At 40.0% G+C, this 20,481-nt stretch overlaps 1 protein-coding gene across 13 annotated transcripts in view; it reads right to left on the reverse strand.

Moving 5' to 3' along the window:
• Positions 1-16,616, reverse strand: part of LOC101486720 (uncharacterized) — an 80,334-nt gene extending 63,718 nt beyond the window's left edge. For all 13 annotated transcript variants that reach the window (XR_013101655.1, XR_013101652.1, XR_013101651.1 and 10 more), the window contains exon 1: positions 16,529-16,616. Coding sequence is in view for 3 of the 13 variants with exons in the window: in XM_076892266.1 (XP_076748381.1) it covers positions 16,529-16,584 (56 nt within the window). In the remaining 10 variants the exon portion in view is untranslated. The remainder of the gene's footprint in view (positions 1-16,528) is intronic.
• Between the last annotated feature and the right edge of the window lie 3,865 nt (positions 16,617-20,481).

The following is a 20,481-nucleotide window of genomic DNA, read 5'->3' on the forward strand; positions in this document are numbered from 1 at the left end:
AGAGACAGAATGTGGGAAAAAAAATCCATGAATCCACATGGTAGGATTTGTAAAGAATTTATTCGTAAATCAGGGTGGAAAATAAGTATTTGGTCAATAATAAAAATACAACTCAATACTTTGTAACATAACCTTTGTTGGCAATAACAGAGGTCAAATGTTTACTATAGGTCTTTACCAGGTTTGCACACACAGTAGCTGGTATTTTGGCCCATTCCTCCATGCAGATCTTCCCGAGAGCAGTGATGTTTTGGGGCTGTCGCCGAGCAACACGGACTTTCAACTCCCACCACAGATTTTCTATGGGGTTGAGGTCTGGAGACTGGCTAGGCCACTCCAGGACTTTCAAATGCTTCTTATGGAGCCACTCCTTTGTTGCCTGGGCGGTGTGTTTTGGATCATTGTCATGTTGGAAGACCCAGCCTCGTTTCATCTTCAAAGTTCTCACTGATGGAAGGAGGTTTTGGCTCAAAATCTCACGATACATGGCCCCATTCATTCTGTCCTTAACACGGATCAGTCGTCCTGTCCCCTTGGCAGAAAAACAGCCCCATAGCATGATGTTTCCACCCCCATGCTTCACAGTAGGTATGGTGTTCTTGGGATGCAACTCAGTATTCTTCTTCCTCCAAACACGACGAGTTGAGTTTATACCAAAAAGTTCTACTTTGGTTTCATCTGACCACATGACATTCTCCCAATCCTCTGCTGTATCATCCATGTGCTCTCTGGCAAACTTCAGACGGGCCTGGACATGCACTGGCTTCAGCAGCGGAACACGTCTGGCACTGCGGGATTTGATTCCCTGCCGTTGTAGTGTGTTACTGATGGTGACCTTTGTTACTTTGGTCCCAGCTCTCTGCAGGTCATTCACCAGGTCCCCCCGTGTGGTTCTGGGATCTTTGCTCACCGTTCTCATGATCATTTTGACCCCACGGGATGAGATCTTGCGTGGAGCCCCAGATCGAGGGAGATTATCAGTGGTCTTTCTGATGATTGCTCCCACAGTTGATTTTTTCACACCAAGCTGCTTGCCTATTGTAGATTCACTCTTCCCAGTCTGGAACAAATCAACAACACCTCAAATCAAGAACACCTATATTTTATTTGCTTTTTCTGGAAAAATGAGAACAATGGCAAGAAAAATGATGATGTCTTCTACAGAAATAGAGTGCTCACTGATCTGCCTCTCTGACTGCTGTGCATGCTCCTAACACAGGGACAAAAGCTGAGGAATGAAGCTAATAAAGACAACACCAAAGCAGTTTTGGTTGCTCTGATAGTGAAAATACCCTCCCGTATTCCTCTTAAAAAATTAGAACTTCGTTAATTTGGTCTAATACAGTCCTTTATTAATACTAATCATAGAGAAAAACCAAGATAATGTTTAAGTACAACTTGATGTTAAGTACACGCAGTAATTAATTTTGGTGCTAGTTAAGCAGTATACAGGACACCAGACAATGCTTTCAAACTGTGAAAATTGGCTAAATCCAACATTACGTAAAAATTTCAACTAGCTTAGCCTTGCTTGAGTGCTAGGAAAAAGTTCGCCAGCACTTGTGCCATACATTACTTTGCAGCATCATAACTTTGTAAACATTTCATTTATACTCATTCAAATTAAGTCAAAAAAGTTCTTACCCTTAGTGCAGATAAGTCCGTAGCTCAAAGATTAGTGATGTGCGATACCACTGATTTCCTTTCCGATCCGATACCAAGTAATATTCAGGGTGGTATCGACGATACTGATCCGATACCGAAATTATAGCATCATAATGATTACAGGACATCAGATTACTTGTTCTCATCACTTAATACATTCATAATACATTCATAATCTTCATACATTCTTATATATTTCTATACTGTGTATTTTGTTGTACAGTTATTTTATTTTCAACTTTAATTTATATATTTTATCTTGTTCTTTCCCAGTTAAATTTACCCTTCATTCTAATTTGTTGTTGTACAGTTATTTCATTTTTAACTTTCATTTTCATTTTTATATTTTATTTTATTCCTTCCTAGTTAAATTGACCCTTTTTAATTTTCATATTTATTTCCTATCTTATTCATAGCCTTTTTTTTTTCTTTAGGTCACGAGCAGTTGTGTAAGCATTTCACTGCATATCATACTGTGTATGACTGTGTATGTGACAAATAAAATTTGAATTTGAATTTAATAATGTAGGGTTCATCATATAGAAATAAAAAAAAAATGAAGTTGTGCGCTATTTGAAATGTTGCCTGCCTGCAGCACTAAAGGACCCGTAAGAGACGTCTGTCTCGCCCTAGCAGCACCTGTCCCTCTCCTCCTCTTCAGTTCATCTCAACATACTGTAACAGCCGTTATGGTGTGGTGTCCCTTTAAGACACCCAAGTCGAGGGTTGATGGTGTCATCAGTGTGTGCCACTGCTCTCTCGCTCTCTCTCTCTGTGATTATGAGGACACGTGCCTTCACGCTCGTGCTTAACGAGGGACGGACTTATGTTTTCTTTTCGAGACCCTTTTTTTTGTTTTGTTTGCAGCGCTTGGGTTGTATGAACGCTGGGCATTTTGTTGTTGAGCCGCAGCCGTTCAGCCGGGCTTTTATACGGTTGTTGAAGAATGCGTATTAAAGAACCACCGTAGATTACTGATACCAGTGTGGGTGTGTATCCTTCCGCCTAGCCTGCTAGGTGTTTTGCCGCCTCTTCTCAACCACACAACACAACCCAACGTTACAATACGCTCGTCATATTCTGTGATATGGTTTACTCTGAGGTGTTTGACAAGGTTAGTGATTTTGCCACAATTGTGGCATACATGCCAACCCTCCCAATTTTTCCGGGAGAATCCCAAATTTCAGTGCCCCTCCCGAAAATCTCCCTTAGCCACCATTCTCCCGGATTTCTCCCGATTTTCCACCCGGACAACAAAATTGAAAAACCATATCGCAGAATTCATAGCGCGGCCCAGCCAATTCCAGTTTCCAACAACGGCGGCAGCGACTTAGTTTTAATATTACTCTTATTTGTCTTTCTGGGTCGCAAAAAAACTTTTAACATGTTTTCAGGTGAGAATGTAGCTGTGTAAACTTCAAATATCTGAGCTGACTCACACATTGTTTTCAAACCCCCGCGGTCTTTCACTACTCGGGTTAAACATAAGTCACTTTGATAACTTAAAAATGTTATTGTTTGGCGTTTTCAGTGTTTTATTTGTTCGTGAGTAAATCGGTTTGGATGAGATTAAAGTTATTAGATTAGATTAAATAAAATTTAACTTTATTAATCCCTCGGGAGGGTTCCTCCGGGGTTTTCACACAGCTGAATAAACGCCAAACAGAAAACTAATTAAACAAAGTGAAACGGTCGAGAGTTTACGTCAGTGCCCAGTTATATTTTAGATAGCAAGGAGCAGACGGCAGAGTTTCACTCCACCGAGGGAGCTCGTGACCTACTACCCAGCTTTCTTTAGACCGCGAAGGCCGGGTCCTCAGGTAGAAGCAGCATCTGAATTTGGACACCCCGCTGTTTCCGGTCATTTAACGTATTTTATCCGATAAATAAACACTGTAAAATGTATTTATCCCCCCCCAACAGCCCTTTTGAATATCTCCATAGTGTGGTCACAACACCTCATGTTTTTGCCACATGTATCGCAAACCACGTCTCAGCTTTTGTGGAGGTAAAATACGTTCGCACATGACTCCAATTATGCTCAGCCATTGTTGTGAGTGCGCGCGCCAAGGGGCTGCGAGACATTTATACAGCCGTATTACGCACATGACTATGAAAGGCGGAAGAGAAAGTAGTTCTTTTGAATGTAGACAATCCGAATGTTATAGTTTCTTTCCACTGTGTTCCTGTTCATGATAAACTACAAATTTACTCTAAATTACTAAAATATCGATATTCTAATGTGAGAATCGATTCTAGAACATAAATGATTGGTATCGGAGGAATCGATATTTCAGGATCGATCCGCACATCACTATCAAAGATGCACTTAATCCAAAAATTGCCAGCTTAACTGTCAGCTTTGTCCAAGGGCGCGAAATGAAGAATGTTCCAGAATGGGGGTGACGGGTTTAAGAAAACCTCGTGATATTTCATTAAATAACGCGAGATTTCGAAAAGCACTCCTACATAGAGTGATTTTTTTTTCCCATTTAAATGTAAAACCATTTATTTTATTTTATTAAGCGTCTTTATTAAGTCACATCTGTTCTTTGTGTTTCACTTATATTAATATGTTTTATATGTATATTTTGTTATTAATTAAATATACATATGCTGCCTCTGGCATAATTTATTATCAGTTATTTCATCTTAATTCATGTTTATATTTACACATGACTAATAATTATACTTACCTAAGGTCGTTAAACTCAGTTGCCTGTTCATGCAACTTCCCATATATTACCCATATGGTGCCCATAGAACATAGCCCATCTGGGCTGTCTCAGATGGGTCCTACTTGGTTAACCCAGGTGGGTCCCAGATGGATGCCCATTGTAAGCCCATCCCCACTTGGAACCCCCATAGCCCATGTGGGGCCCACATACTGGTGTTTACTGGGTGAGGAAATTTGCCATTTTTTTAATGTCAAACGGATGCTGTTTCCAAATGTGTACCTTTCGCTTTTGGTCAAACGCGTTTGCTTACTCTTTGTAACGCGAACATCTACACAACGCAGTGCTAACGCAAAGCTAACGTTTAGCTACTTTTGCTAAGCTAAGCCCTATCCATGTTAACGATACACTTAGCAAGCAATAAAGCAGCAAACTGAATGTTAACTGTTAAAGCGCCACATTATCTGTGTCTATTGGACTCCCACCGACTCTGTCAGAGTCGAAATATATGTATTTTATTTGTTGACGATAGCTGCTACTACCTTGATCGCATCCTCCTGGGTGTGATGCCATCTTGTTTTCTGTTTGGGTCGTTTCTGGTTCCCGTGCAATCACGTGATAACAGTTATTTGTTCGTACCAGTGGGCGGCACTTGTCACCCTCACTTTTTCACCCTCTAGTTTAATTTACAAATATACAAATAGAACTATAGGCAACAGAAATAGGGAAAAACTATAATGTCCCCTACCGAACGTAAAGTGGTACGATAACTCTGTAATTTTAGTCCAAAAAAAGTCTGTTATATCTTTTTTTAGCCTCGCCTAAATGAACGTCATTTCCCGTACCTCGGTGTCTTCCGTCCGTCGCGCGCATACACAGGCCTCTTTACGACTCGGCTGGCAAAGATGGCGGATGCACAAGTATGTTCGGCAAAACGGCGTGGTGACTTTAAATCGACATATTTACACTTTAATAAACCTTTTACTCATCTAGAATTAAGTATATGTCATTATAGTGTTCTTATATTTGTTCCTGAGTCACTTCAAACTACATTTACGCGCTTATAGTCAACATTTTTTGCTCCTCTGTACTCCCTCGTGCAGCACTCAAGTAGCCGGAATGGTAGCTTGGTTAGCTTAGCGTGCTATTACTTACCATTCCCTGTTGATACGGCTTCCACTCTTTGCATGTTGTGCGTGTTAAGTCTTAGCGTGTAGGCATGTCTTCTGTAACTTGTTAGGCTGCATGTCATATTAACCACATATATTTATATATAAACATATATAAATAAAACCACTTTTTTTTTACGTTAGTAATTCCTTTTGTGCATAATTTTATATTACTGTTAATAATAAATTAATTAAAGCAACAAAACAACCTGAAGAGCCGGTTCGGAGCAGAAAGAGCCAGCTCTTTTTAGTGAGCCGAACCGAAAGAGCCGGATCTCTAAAAAGAGCCGGAAATCCCATCACTAGTCCTAAGCATCCCAGAAACGATACAGAAAGTCATAAAGTCAAACATAACTTTTATAAACACCAGTGTAGGCTCATGAGGCCCTGATGGTAAAAAACTACATTTCCACGAAAATGACGTCACTTCCGGTTTCGGGCAGGTCATGGTGGACATGCGAGAGTTCGCGCTGACGTCTATTCCAACGTAGGAAGTGTTATGAACAGCTGATCGGATCGGCAAAGCGTGTTTCTGGAATATTATGTTTTTGTTATTTTTGAAATACACCAATTTTTATATACTGCAGGAAAAACGAAAATAAATATTATAATGCAAATTTGCAAAAAAAACAACATATGCATCAAAATAAACTATTTCCAGCAGTGCAATATGAGTCCTAAGCATCCCAGAAACGACATAGAAAGTCATAAACTCAAACATAACTTTTAAAAACACCACTATAGGCTCATAAGGCCCTGATGGTAAAATACTATATTTCCGCAAAATGACGTCACTTCCGGTTTCGGGCAGGACATGGAGGACATGCGATAGTTCGCGCTGATGGACGTAGGAAGTGTTACAAACAGCTGATCGGATCGGCAAAGCGCGTTTCTGGAATATTATGTTTTTGTTGCTGCAAGTGCTTTTTATCCAGTTTTTGCAAAGCTATATGTGGAAGGAAACTGTGACTTAGGACAAGCTGATGGCATAAGATGTAAGTACAACTCCTCCGGTTTCATATGCAAAAAAAATTATTGCGCTAGCTTACGTGGTTGCAGTGCTACCGGGATTTAAAAATAGTTGCGCAAAACAGAGCGTGCCTGCTCCCACCGGCTTTAAAGGGTTAAAGTCCGTTTGGCTCGACACCACCGAACAGAGGCAGCAATATAACATATCTAACATTAACAGTGCAGTGAATCCTGCTTGTGCCGTGATATTCAGGACTGCAAACCGAGCAGCATCACTGACTTTCAGTTTGTTGTGTTTGTGAAATATATGACTGACTTTAATTATTCACAAAATCATCACATTCTCTGTAAGATTAAAGTCAACTATTGAACGGGCATATATTTTGAAGTAAAGGCCTTAAAACCAAGTTAGTACAAACATCACTAATGTCACATAACTTTCCCGACATGTGGCCAACAGTAATGTTTTAATATTCTTCATTATAAAAACATTTGCGCATAAATAAGTGACATAATATTCAGTACTTACTTCTGAAAGTTTACTCTTCGTCCGCTCCACTTCCGCCGTTTTTTTGGGGTTTTTTTCGACAAAATTATCCACACCACTGCCGCGCTATGAAGTCTGGGATATGTCGGGCCATGAAGGCTACACCGACCCATCCTTAAAATTCAGGGAAATTAAGGACGCATTTGAGGGACGCATTTCGAGCAGCCTTTGAATTGGGACAGCCTTTGTTGTATCGCTGTGACGTAATCGGCTTAAAATGAAGACCCCAAATCCGGTCATTGGTACTTCCTGGCTTGTGTAGTTACTGGGTAACAAAAGCTCAACACTGCCCCTAGTGTCCTGGAGCACTTCTGTTGTGTTTTGGAATTTGCATGTGTTTCGGATTTTGCACGTGTTTTGGAGTTTGCATGTGTTTTGGAATTTGCACGTGTTTTGGGGTTTGCACGTGTTTTGGATTTTGCACGTGTTTTGGAGTTTGCACGTGTTTTGGATTTTGTACGTGTTTTGGATTTTGCATGTGTTTTGGAGTTTGTACGTGCTTTGTCTCTAGGGGCCACCGTAAATATGTGACGTCTTGATGAATCGAGCAGATATTTGAAGTTTACACAGCACCATTCACGCATGAAAATATCTTAAAAGTTTATTTTGTGACCCAGAAAGAGTAATATTTCAAACTCCGCCACTCTGTGTTCCTCCACCACTGCCTCCTTTAGTGATGCGCGAATCATGAACGAATCGTTCAATACTCGAGAATCACTTTACTGAATCATGAATCACGATTCACGAGCCCAACTGACTCACTGACTCATCCCTGTTGATAATATATCTAGCTAATAATTAAAATTGTGGAGAAAAACACAACATCCAGTATCTTAACAAAAACATTTCTGCTCTGAACTGGAAGAAAAAACCCTGAGTAGAAGCTCACATCAAGACAATAGCTCCTCAGTTCACAGTAGCATCGATCTGCTAACATGCTAACAGCACATTTCAGACCACTAGTCTTTGATTTTATTTATTTTCTGCTGTGTTTTACTTGCATCTATTTGAAGGAGTGAGTGTAAACACAAAATATTTTTTTATTTTATGTGCTGGAATGTGCAGGTTTAAATAGGTTTAAATGTTAAACAAATTTCTTCCAGTCAGAGAATGTTGCATATAATTACATTTTTTAAAAGATTAAAACTAATAAAACAAGTTTTATCACCTATTCAGGTTGTAATTCGTGTTTGTAAAAAGTAACTAAGTAATTAATTACTTTTGAAAATAAGTAATCAGTAAAGTAACTGGATTACTTTTTGGGGGAAGTAATTAGTTACTGATTACTTTTTTCAAGTAACTTGATCAACACTGGTGGTCTTAATGCATCATACACAAGTATAGATGAAAGTATACTTTGGAACTGACAGAAGAACAGACGTTGATCTTATAAGCACAAGAACATTTGTGGCTGGAACTTTGTACATGTCTGATGCTAGTTTACAGACATTAAAGAAAATCGTATTTTCACATTTTTATCCAAGTGGATTGATAAGTAAGCATGAAGGAAATAATACATTGAATCCATTTGCTTTGTTTTCAGTTGTGAAAAAATAGCCTGAAGTGCAGCTGCTGAGACACTCCTTCATATCAAAGCCTTGCCAAGTTCACATTTGGCTATTTTGACCCCATTTAGCCTATACATTGATTATTTTCTTCCCAAGGATAGATAATCCCAGAATCAATTCACTGCACCTTCACTAAGAAGAATACTGTATACCTTAAGAGGTCACATGCATTAAAAAATAAACTAAGAATGCATTATCCTTCTAGCATGTAAATGTTATTAATTCCCATAGCCTTGCCCCTTGGAGTGATTGAGGTGTTTACTCCGGTGCATATGTTTTATAAATCAGCAGTGGGTGAGCACCTGCTTAGTGTCCCATTCTTCCTTATTATGCCTGGCAGGGTGATAGAGCACATAGCAATAGATCAATATTCACCCTCACACACGCACACACACACCAAACAGGACACTCAGGCTCAAACAATGTGGATGCCACACCTTCCCACAGCTATGCATGGGGGGATGCACGTGAACATTAATAAACATGCACAAATAAATGCACAAGCACATTTGCATAAGGGGTTGTGCCTATTTGCCCATTTTCCAGGTTATGAGATGATTACCATCCCATTAACAACAGTTTTCCTGCCCTGCACAAACCCTCTTTATGCCATAGGTGCTATGGGGATGATGAAGCATTGTTATCAGGGGCCATGAATCATCCTCTTCCACAAATTAAACATGCAACGTCATAAACACATTATGGCAAACCTGCAGTTCAGGATAGATGTGTAGACAGGATTATGTGTGAAGGTGTCTGGGTGTATGTGTGAGTGTGGGTGTGTTTGACTGAGTGCCTAGTGTCCCAGTTAAGTGTAATAAAGCACAGGGCTAAAATAATGTGATGAGTTAAATGAGCAGACCATCCATGCATTCAAATCCCTCAATTCCCCACCCGCCATCCACTGTCTCCCTCTGTCTCTGGCTCACGGACCCCTCTCTCTCGCTCTCACTTTCTCTCACACATGTATGTGTGTGTTGGGCGGGGAGTTTGGAGTTGGGCTTGGAGGTAATGTGATTCGACTGGAACGATTAATCTTGCTCAGGTGAGAGTGCGTTGGGAGAAACGGAGGGCAATAGGGAAAAGAGAGATGGGCAGCGATGGTAGTTTAAATATAAGTGGGGAAAGAAAAGAGAAGAGAGGGAAGCAGATGACGTATGGCTGGTGATTTCTTGTCTCCCACTCCCTTTCTGCCTCTATCTTTCTTCATAAGTTTACTACTCTTTTTTTACTCAGATCTAATCATTTCCTCCATCCTTTGATTCCATGTTACCTTTTTTCATATGCTTTTGTACAAAGGCCTGCAGTAATCAGTAGACCAACCAAATGGCAGCAACAAAATCATTTCACCTGGTAGACCTGCATACAATGCGCAGGCTTGTGCAAATACTGTAAAAGCACATTCAGGTGCACTTTATTCAAACTTTGAAGAATTTATGTGTTCAAATGCACAAAGACGCGCCATACATAGGTTTGTAAAGGCCACACTAATGTAGGGAAAGTAGAGATGTTTCAATAGGTTTAACAATGAAATCAAAAAGAGGCATTTTTATTGCTTTTCTGATTTTATTCAAGGGCAGTTTCAGTCTGTGATTTTAATTCATTTTCAGTCAAACAAGAACTTTAATTATGGCTGCTGCAAGCATTGCAAGTCCATCACTATGCATTCACCCTTTATTATTAAAGCAGGACTTCCAAAACAATTAGTATTTGAGGTTGAATAGAGAGGGGGGGAAATTAGAACACAAAAGGGAAGAGGCACTGACACACTGACCAGTTTAACAAGATTCTTTAGGTAAAAGTTCTTTTTTTTTTTTTTATTTAATCAAAACTTAAGAGTTTACTTACATTTGGCAAAGTTAAGGTAATCCATAAGTATTAGAATCCCTGAGCTTAGTGGATGGAATGAAGATGAAATCTAAACTAAGAGCTAATGGTATTACTGGCTAGGGTACAGTGTTGGATCTGTGCTAATTTCTTAATTTGATTTCCCTCCTCAAATAGAGCGAGTAATTTGTTTAGGCGACCAGAATTTGCCTAATTTAGCTGGTAAGCTCCTTGGCAGCAGTAATGGGGATAAACAGCTAGAAGAAACTGCAGCCTAATCATAGTGCGTCTGTCTAAATCTTTCATTTGCACACACACATACACACACCGACACACACAAATAAACTCATGTATATTTTTTTAGTTCCTCCCCTGTCTCTACATTCCACCATAATTATCTAGTTTAAAAATTACAGCTTCATAAGGCTCAATAGCTTGCCAACTAACCTGTTAGCCAAGTCAATTTGTACAGACAAACTCACACTATGGAATTATTGGCTTTTCAAGTTTTGCAACCCATACCAATACGATATCAGTTTGATATAATGAAATCATGTAGTAGTGCTCAATCAGCCAGATAGAGTTCTTCTAGAAAAGTACAGAAAAAAAAATCTCTTTCCTCACATAAGACAATGGCCGTTATCCAACAGCTATAATAACTTTGGTGTGTCAAGAGATAATCTCTATTAATACTGTAGCCGATGCTTTCTAAGAGGGCAAGTACACAGAGTGCACGGCATCCAATTTCGGAGCAAAGCCAGGCGATTTGAAATTGAAAGAGAAGCGGTATGTACTTTATAATGGAATACAAATGAAGGCGAATGGAAACAAGCTACAGATATAGTCCTCATAGTGATTTTATAGTTGGTATAGTACAAACACACACACACACACACCTATACGCCCACATCACTTACTCGTGTGTGGATTGATTATACACTTACAATGGGTGAAAACATATGTAGCTATATGATGAGGCAGTTTAATGTGAGTGCAGAAACATTTAATGCATTCCAGCCTCATAAACACACAAGGGTTTCTAACTGGTTGCTTGGACTCTACACACAAACACACACAGACACACAAACTCTTTCCTGTACTGCACCAGAATGTTTCTGAGCATGTTTCCCAAGATAGAGATGTGTTATATAAATACAGGCATGCTGCTAAAATCAACATTCAATAGCGCACACACGCATGCACACACTCCAACCTGCTCTCCACATTTGTGTACACATTTGCACAAACAATCAATCCCTGTATCCAGGGAGAGGAAATGCGTGTATTAAATTTAGAGATCTCCCATATGGAAAAGAAATAGTAAAAACTTATATGTGATTACTCATGAAAGTGGCCACTTTCGCATTACTTTCATACATTGTTTTAGTAAGTATCCAAAACATACAAGTTTCATTATATAATTTTTCAAGGGATCTTATATCTGTTTTCACTCTTATATGCTTTTCATACAAGTTTCACACAAGACAGATACAAACTTTATAAGATTTATATATATCTTTTCCATATGGGCTGCATCAAGGCAGTATATGGTTAATAAGCTAGTTCCCCATTACAATGTGTAAGTAAAGCACTTTGAGGCATCTCTTGTTGTAATTTGGTACTGTATAAAATAAAACTTGATTGAATTGCATTGAACTGATTGTCTAAATGTGTGTTTATACTCGCTCTGCTCTGTGCTCAGGTGCTTATGTTTTCTTAGGGGAATGCCGAGCTTTCTCTCAATTACCATCCTATATCTTTCTCATCCCTCTGCTCTTCTCTGCTTCCTACCCCAATGGATTCTCCCTTTTCCTGAAGCTCCTCCATCCTTCTCTCTAGCTCCTAATACTTTTCAATAAGTGCGCTATTTTAGCTGTTAGCACGCTGATTCACCTTCATCTATACAAGCAACATGCCCAGCAGGATGTTCACACACGTATGTGGCACTTCGTGTTTTGCATCTCACAGACAAAAAGTGTGGGCGGGATGACTGACATCTAAGTTTGATTGACATATACTGTAGCCCCAAGACAGAGCAAGCCAAAGAATCCTGTCATCCTTGGTAGGCCATTCTCAGAGTTTCTGCTTTTTATCTCCATGTTCACTCTGTGCTTTCATCAAATAATGAACTCTTTCACGTTCCCTTCACTTCTCTCTCAACTGCCTGTTATTTATAGCCTTTTGTTATCTGACTTGGTGCTCTCATTTACTCTCACATATGATTTTGCTCTACACAAACTTTTCCGTCACTGTTTTAGCCTCAACACCCCCCCCCCACACACACACACACACACACTCACACACACTTTCCCTCCTACGCCAGGTTCACGACCATACTGTTCCTCTCGAACGTTCCCTCTGTCATCTATTCATCATTATCACAAGTGATGGGTAAGCTGCAGCGGTACAATTCATAGTTGCAGAGCTGAGTGACAGCGTGTTGGCACTATTTGTGACATTCACGCGTGCAAGCGGTTGATAACACGTTGCCTACCCCTTTATTTAACTGGCCACGGTTGAATGAGAAGTGGGGTTTCATTTTCACAGCGGTAACACTAAGTGGAGTTGTGGAGGAGGGAGGGCGTGTACACAAACACACACACATTACACACACGTGCGCAAACATAAATGCATGCATGAGCGAAAACTCACACATTCAATTAAACTTACATGTGCACATTTCTGGGGAGCTGTGACGCACCTGTCTTCTAGTGAGTGTATTAGTGCACACTACCTCAAAGTTAAAGGAGAGATTGCTGCTGAAAAGAATGAAACTGAACAAAGCTGGGATTTTAACAGCATTGTTCTTGTCTGAACCCCCCTAAAGAAACCTCTGGCTCTTCCTGACATGGATTTTGCTTAAAGCAAAAAGTCAAATGTTTTTGAACTCCGGTTGAACTTTGGAACTGAGTTTCCCTTAGCTTCCGTAACCCCAAAGGTAAGGAAAATAGCTCTGTGTTGCTTTAATGTCATAAATATTCAATTAGTCTTTTTTTTTCCTTCATCTGCAGATCTCTGACTTTCATGTGACTTTTTCCTTTGTGTATTTCACAGGGGAGAGTTTTCAATTCTCAGCCAAAACCCGTTTGCTAAGGACATTTCTAGTGTAGAGGAAGATCAGCACCATGGATAGTTCCACACTCGCAAACAACTACAAGTACTCGATTTGCTTCATGGTTTGCGACTCGTTTCTGGCACCTGACATATTGGGAATGAAAGAATTTTGCATCACATGGATTTCATTTTTTTAGATCTCTTACAGGTGATTATTTGAAGTGAGTTTGTCTGCATACTTTGTTTTATTGGTCATATATTTTCTCCTGCTGTCTTTTGTTTTCATGCCCCTTTTTCAGACCTCTCCTGCCTATTAATTTACCTTCCAGCATTTGAGCTCAATGTTGCCCCTGTGTTTCATCACTGATTTGATTAAAGTTTTTAGGCAGGTATAAAGAAGAGCTTATGCTTCAGTCACACTGAGTAAAAACAGGACGGCACCTCTTTGCAGCTAGGAAAAACCAGCGGTTGCTCCGTGATTACACTGATTTTTTTCATGCTTGATGACAAATTGCAAGTAGCTGCGACATCCAGTTCGTCACCCAGAGGTTGAGCATGCAAACACTATCTACCTCTGGGTGAACATTTTCAGTCGCAAGGGAACTGCACAGGTTGCCTGGTGGGAGGCAACGTGTCTCCAACAATCTCCTACTTGGACTGACTGAAGTCACTCTCAGACAGAACCTGCCCACGGTGTGTCCCTTTGCAGCTCAGCTGTTTGGTATCTGGCTGTGTTCTGGTTATATTCCTGCATAAAAGCAGAGCTGGCGAGCCCCTATGTTACAGTATGTTAAACTGTCATCCTACAGCAATTACGTGACTGTTTATGGGGGTCAGAATTTCTAATTCAAACCTATGAGGTTCTGACTGGAGTCTGGTCCCCATCTTCGAAGCAATAAAGGGAATGAGATCGCAAATTCAGTGCACACGGTTGCTGTCTCCAACCACTGTTTTCCCTAGTGAGACTGTAGCTTTATACAAACCTTTGTGCATGTGCATGACTAGCACAGCTGTGTGTGTTCGTGTGTAAATGTGACACCAGAAGAGTTTTTATGGCTTCAAATGATTAATTTGAAAAGCCCCCACCCACCCCCACCCTCCATCAATTCAGAGCCCATGTCACAAGTGAAAATGATACAAATTAACGGATGAAAAGGACCTTGACAAAAGCGCTACAGTTGGTGGCCATATTTTTCTATGCGTGATGTAGACTGATTGAGGTGAAAAAGAGCAACAGCGATTGATGAGGGATGACAAGAAATGACAGATGTTGAGCTACTTGTTTATTTTTGTCATTTTATTTTGGGGCTTAATTTAAAGGTCTGTGTCAATGCAGCATTATAATATTTGGGGGTTTTTTTTTCTTTTCAAAAGACGAAGTTTTACCCAACTCCTAAAACATCACACGATGTGTTTTAGGACTAATGTTACTTGGGTGCACAAACTCACTGCCATCTGATTCACTGAGCACCCGACGGATATGTTTATGTGTGTAAGAGTAAGAAGCTAAGCAGTTTCAGTATGATTTATGATAAGGCAGGGACTTGAGTTTCCCCTGATTTGTTTACTTTCTAACATGCCCGATCTGCCAAAACACACACACACGGTCGGACACACATGCAAATTAACACTGTCACTTTCAGAAATGAGATTGATGCGCAAGTAAACTTATTCTGAGTTGCCAACTAAATACTCTCACTGAGGATTTCAGTTAGTCTGTGGAGAAACGGAATTTATGGCTTCTTGTTAAATGCTACATGTATGAACACATGCACACTATGATAGGCACCCTCTAACTGTAATCTTTCACCCTTTAACCTTTGAACTCAGCCAAAGTTCTCATTAGACTCAGGCAATGTTACTTTTATTAGCTCCTCTTTTCCACATATCCTCGTGAGTCATGGTGAATGCACATGAATTCTAAGAGTGAAAAAAGATCAGCGGCGAGGAAACACACACACAGCGAGACATCATGTTTAAAGCCATCTGGTTGCGCCAGCAGGACACAGAAGCCGCTCCTGTGTTTTCTCTCAAAGACAGACTATCTGTTTACAAGATAATATCTCTGTGTGTCCCCGTGCTATACATGCAATTCATGTACAATGGTTTAGTCTGTTTTTAAACCAGGCAATTGCCAGTCATTCTTGACAACTGCGTTATATCTTTCTAGTGTGTCTCAAATTCTCAGTAGGCATCCTTGTCTTCAATGACTTGCGTTAACCCTTTAAAACATATATGTAAAAAATATTTTAAAAAATACAGAAAAGACTAACAGCAGGAACTAGTAGAATGAGATTTCACTGATGTTTATTCACACTTTTCAAGGTATTTCTGCTTTATTCGTTTCTATAGCTTGAAAGATAGTAAAAACCAGAGGAGAGATGATGGATTGCACAATATTAATTATCGACTGCAACAATAATAGGAGTAATAAACATAAAATGTGGCTACTAAAGTCACAGGTCTTCCTGTAAAATGAAAGATATTGACTTAATTTTTATTGCTTTTCATGCGTGTGCACTATTTTGTTACTAAGCACCACGTATAAGACAGGTTTTAGTTATTCAGCTGCATCTGTATTGGGCCCTAACACTCCTCCTTTACCACCTGCTCGCCTTAATCCAAACTGCTGCTACTCTGCTGCTGAACTGCTCCACATATTGTAAATCATTCTGGATCTGAGCACCTGCTAAATTTCCCCTGTGTTATTGTTAAACAGGTTGTGAAAGACAATGCCAAGTCTTATTTTTGTGCATCTCATATACTTGAAGTTGTGCAGTCGGTGAAAAACTTTGGAGAGTCACTCTGACAGATCTTCTAAAGAAATGATTACATTCGACACCAGAGCCCCTGTAAGATTATTATCATGAATAAATCATTTGAAAATATAAAATATTACACTATGTTAATCATTTTTGGGGGGATAGAAAAGACAGAAAAGCCAGAGTACATGGAACACAAAGGATTTAATGTTACAATCCTTTGTGCAATCATCCAGACACTGCATTCACATACTGAATCCTAATTCAGATTTTCAGGGAATGATGTACTTACTCCCAGATGGTGACTATAGAGGACATCACACAGCCACTATAAATCCACAAGACCATCAGGAAGCCCTATTCACCAGACGTCTTATCTGAATGTTACAGCACTGAGTGTGTTAAGTCCCACACTTAAGCTCCTACACACCAGGGTTATAGGGCTGGCACTTCCCGTCACATGTTGTGTTAAATTAGACCCATGACACCTGCAGGAGGTTCTGCAGTGGCTTCTGGCATCCCAGACCGAAACTTACAGTTAAAGGGTAAAAACTGGTCAGGGTATTTCAGGAAGATTAAATTTTATTTTAAGCCTTAAAATGTTTGTGCTTTATTTTAGGTCTGAATCTACAGTACTAATAATTATAATAAAGAGGTTTATGGATTATATTGCGTGGGTGTGTAAAAATATGAAGATGATTATGACAGGGTAATACTGCTTCAAAGTTAACCTCTTCTGTTAACTCTTTTATATTCCTGTCCCTGTAGATACATCTTGATTTAGATAGCATATATACCAGTGAATAAAAGGTGTCAGAAGATATATAGTGAAAGAGAATGATGAGAAGCAACAGCGGAGCTTTTTATTTCTGGCTTAAATGTTATGTTTATAGTTCTGTCAGGACCACTTTATTCAAAACAGGAGCGTGAGTTCATCTACAGTAATTTTATATTTGACTGTTTAGCTCTGATTTGGGATCTACCAATGCACTAAAAGGCAGCAAGACCCCTTGTACAGAGCAGAGCAGGCCTCAATACAAACTGTGGTAGAGGTAGTTTTGCAGAGGGGCTTGCAGAGTCAGCTGTAGCTGTTCTGAGGCTAGACTGTGCCCCATGCAGCATTTGTCAATAGGATGTGCACAAGGTTATCAGCTGATGTGGCACTGAGATGAGCTTGGATCGACTTTATGGACTGCTTTAACAGTGTGCTCAATTCGTTTAGAGAAATCATACAGTCATGGTCATTGTTTTATGATGTTATGTTAATTCCTCCTTCAAACTTTGCTCTTAAAAGCTAACTTTAAGGTCATGATATCGTCCAGTTGTCTAACAGTATTGGTTCCAAGAAATGCCCCTCTTACCTAAAGGATAATGACAGACAACATAAACATAAGGGAAGCACCCGTCACAATATAACCTTGGAGATATCACCTCTCATCTGGGCATGCTCCATCAGATCCAATTACAGAGACCAGGGATTAGACAGTCGGTGTGTCCTAGCTTAACATATGACGCCGAAAAGGACGCATACAACCTGTGGCAAAGAAAAAAGGGGCAGAGGGTGAAATGTAAGGAAACAACTATTAGAAGAAGAACAAGCAGTAGCTCGGCTGAGCAAAGAGCCTCTAAAAGTCGAGTGGGTCACAAAAATAAAGAATAATTTATTTCAAGACATTTAGAGGACATTTGTGTTTAAAAAAAAAACAGTTTTACAAGTTGGATTCAGGTGGGAATGAGAAGCTGAGTGAGTTTTTCTTCAGGTAAGAAATCATAATTAATGGATCTACTCATTGTTGAATTATTCTTAAAATGCTTTATTAATTGTCCTCTCTGCTAAAGACAAAAATAATTTAAAATAAATCAACTATGGTTTTATTTAAGTTCCATTTTTTATGAATCATTCTTCGTCAGGAGTTAGCTTCTTTGATGTCCCCAGATGGCCCGACTGTATTAATATTACACTGGTCTCAACTAAAAATCTGAGGACAGGCTGTGCAGCTTGTTTCCACTCTCATTCCACTCCAGTCACAGTTACGTTCATACTCGAGTATGATTGTGGCAACTGAGATTGTGACAAATAGCAGGCCCACACTCTCTGAACCAGTTTTCCTTTCTGTGTTTACTTCTCCTTCATGCCATCTTTTTCAACCTCTTTTCATTCACTAAACATCCCTATATTTCTTCAATCTGTCCTCATTCCCTTGCCTCCTTCTTTCCTGCTTTCACATTACCCCCCTTTCTACCATCTAGCCATCCATCTTCCCTCTGCCTTTGCACCTACCTCTATACTTTACACCCCACCCCCCAAAATGTCCTCGGTCTAGCTGTTTACCAAGCATCCACTCTGTCATCTGCACTGTGACTGATGCTGTTCCAGTGCAATCTCTCTGCACAGTGTCACCACTCTGCTTTCAAAATTCAATCATTTAGTGAAACTGCAGTCGTGAACCATCTCTCATCTCCACCATTCTGGCTCTGACTGAGAGGCACCATTGGCAGTGCCCACTGATGCCCTGCCTAGATATTAAACTCTTTGGACACTTCAAGCATTTTAACTCTGATGTGTTTTGATGGCTTCCACTGGTCTCTTGGGGATGATAGCAGTCACAGTCCTATTTTGGGATATGGTGGGGGGAAGTTTTCCGTTGGGCCAAACTCAAGCAGATCTAGGCCAAGCTGTGACACCTGCGACTAGACATTTACTACTTCCTGAGCTGTTGAATGGATAATGGTATGAACAGATCGCACTATATTTAAAGGGGATTTGGCCAGTGGCAGATACACATAACACACAAACTCAAGGTCTAGAATTGACAGCAAAGACATGGTAAAGTCTGGGAGGTCTGGGCCTCTTTGCTTAGGCTGCTGCCCCCGCGACCCGGCCCCGGACAAAGCGGATGAAGATGGATGGATGGACATGGTAAAGTCTTCACTGTCTAAAATGTACATGTTGGCATTTATGATTACTTTATGAATACTGGTCAATTATTTATCTAAGGTAAACTCATTTATAGTTAACAGATTTCTTTCTTTCCTGCTGCATGAGGATTCACGCTCCAGATCCTGCATGCCTATTTTCCTACTAAACTTACCTGCTGGTGTTTCTTCCCCTCCTGGTGATCGGTCAGTCCTCACATTCCTTCCTAATTTTTATCATTTTCTCTCTGAATTTTTCAAACCCACCTGCCAACCAGATTCTCTCATTTTCCTTTCCTCAACTTTTACCATCGGCATTGGGTAACACTTCAGTTGTCTTCTTTTTCTTTTTTTAGGATGATTGTGTTTTATGCCAGAGCACATTAGCAAATCCCTGGACTCAAGCAAGCCAGCCCACATGCGAGATGATCCACCCTGGCTAATACTGGGCTCAGATGTTCATTTGGGCGTAGTGCAGACAAACCGCTTGTTTCATCGGCAAAGCCCCACTCCAGAGTTTAATCCAGACTTTTTTGCATCAACAGTGTCAGATGCAGATTCCTTTTTTAAATGATAAGAGACACCATAAAAACATAGTTTTTCTTTTCTGTAGTGGTTGACAAGCTTTTCTGAAACCTCTCTCTTCCTTTCTTTCTTTGCCTTATTCTAGACATCTTAGATCCAGATCACAAGAGACCAGACAGGAACAGTTCGTCTGTGTTTGTATAGTCTGGCCTCCTGCTATCTCTGTGCTTTATATTGATATTCTAATTTGAGACTTTCCTCTTTCGGGATGTGTGCTAACCTTTAGTTACATTTTAAAGCTAAGGGACCTCAGCACCACAGTAAAGCAGTTTTTAAAGCGGCTTTCATGGGTAATTTTAGATGGTAGAAACAAATTTCCAATGTGATCATTTCCTTAGAGCACTTCTTGTTGTGACTCTTCCCTAATTTGGACAGCCTTCCTGAACTGTACATCAGACCTGCTTGGAGATGGATGAAGCTCAGGGGCACAGTTAGAAGGGTAAGGATTTTAGAAGTCATTTTACTCTCAATCCATCCAGTAGATTTCATGTAAACCTCTTACAGTCAGTTTAACAAAGAGAATGCATTATAGCCAAAAGTTCAAGCACAACTGAGTTAACTGAGCTGTATTTGTAAAAGCCGTCAGATATACCAGTTTATCAGTTTACAAGTTACTTAAAGTCAATCTCATTCTGTCTTTCGCACATCAGATTTTTTTATCATGCTCTGATTAAATCCATCCATCCTCATCTATCGTCTTTGCCCCTTTAGCCCTACCTCTCTGCATGCCTATGTCAAGACTGC

This window comes from Maylandia zebra, linkage group LG14 (genome assembly GCF_041146795.1).
Source record: "Maylandia zebra isolate NMK-2024a linkage group LG14, Mzebra_GT3a, whole genome shotgun sequence".
NCBI classification, from domain to species: domain Eukaryota; kingdom Metazoa; phylum Chordata; class Actinopteri; order Cichliformes; family Cichlidae; genus Maylandia; species Maylandia zebra.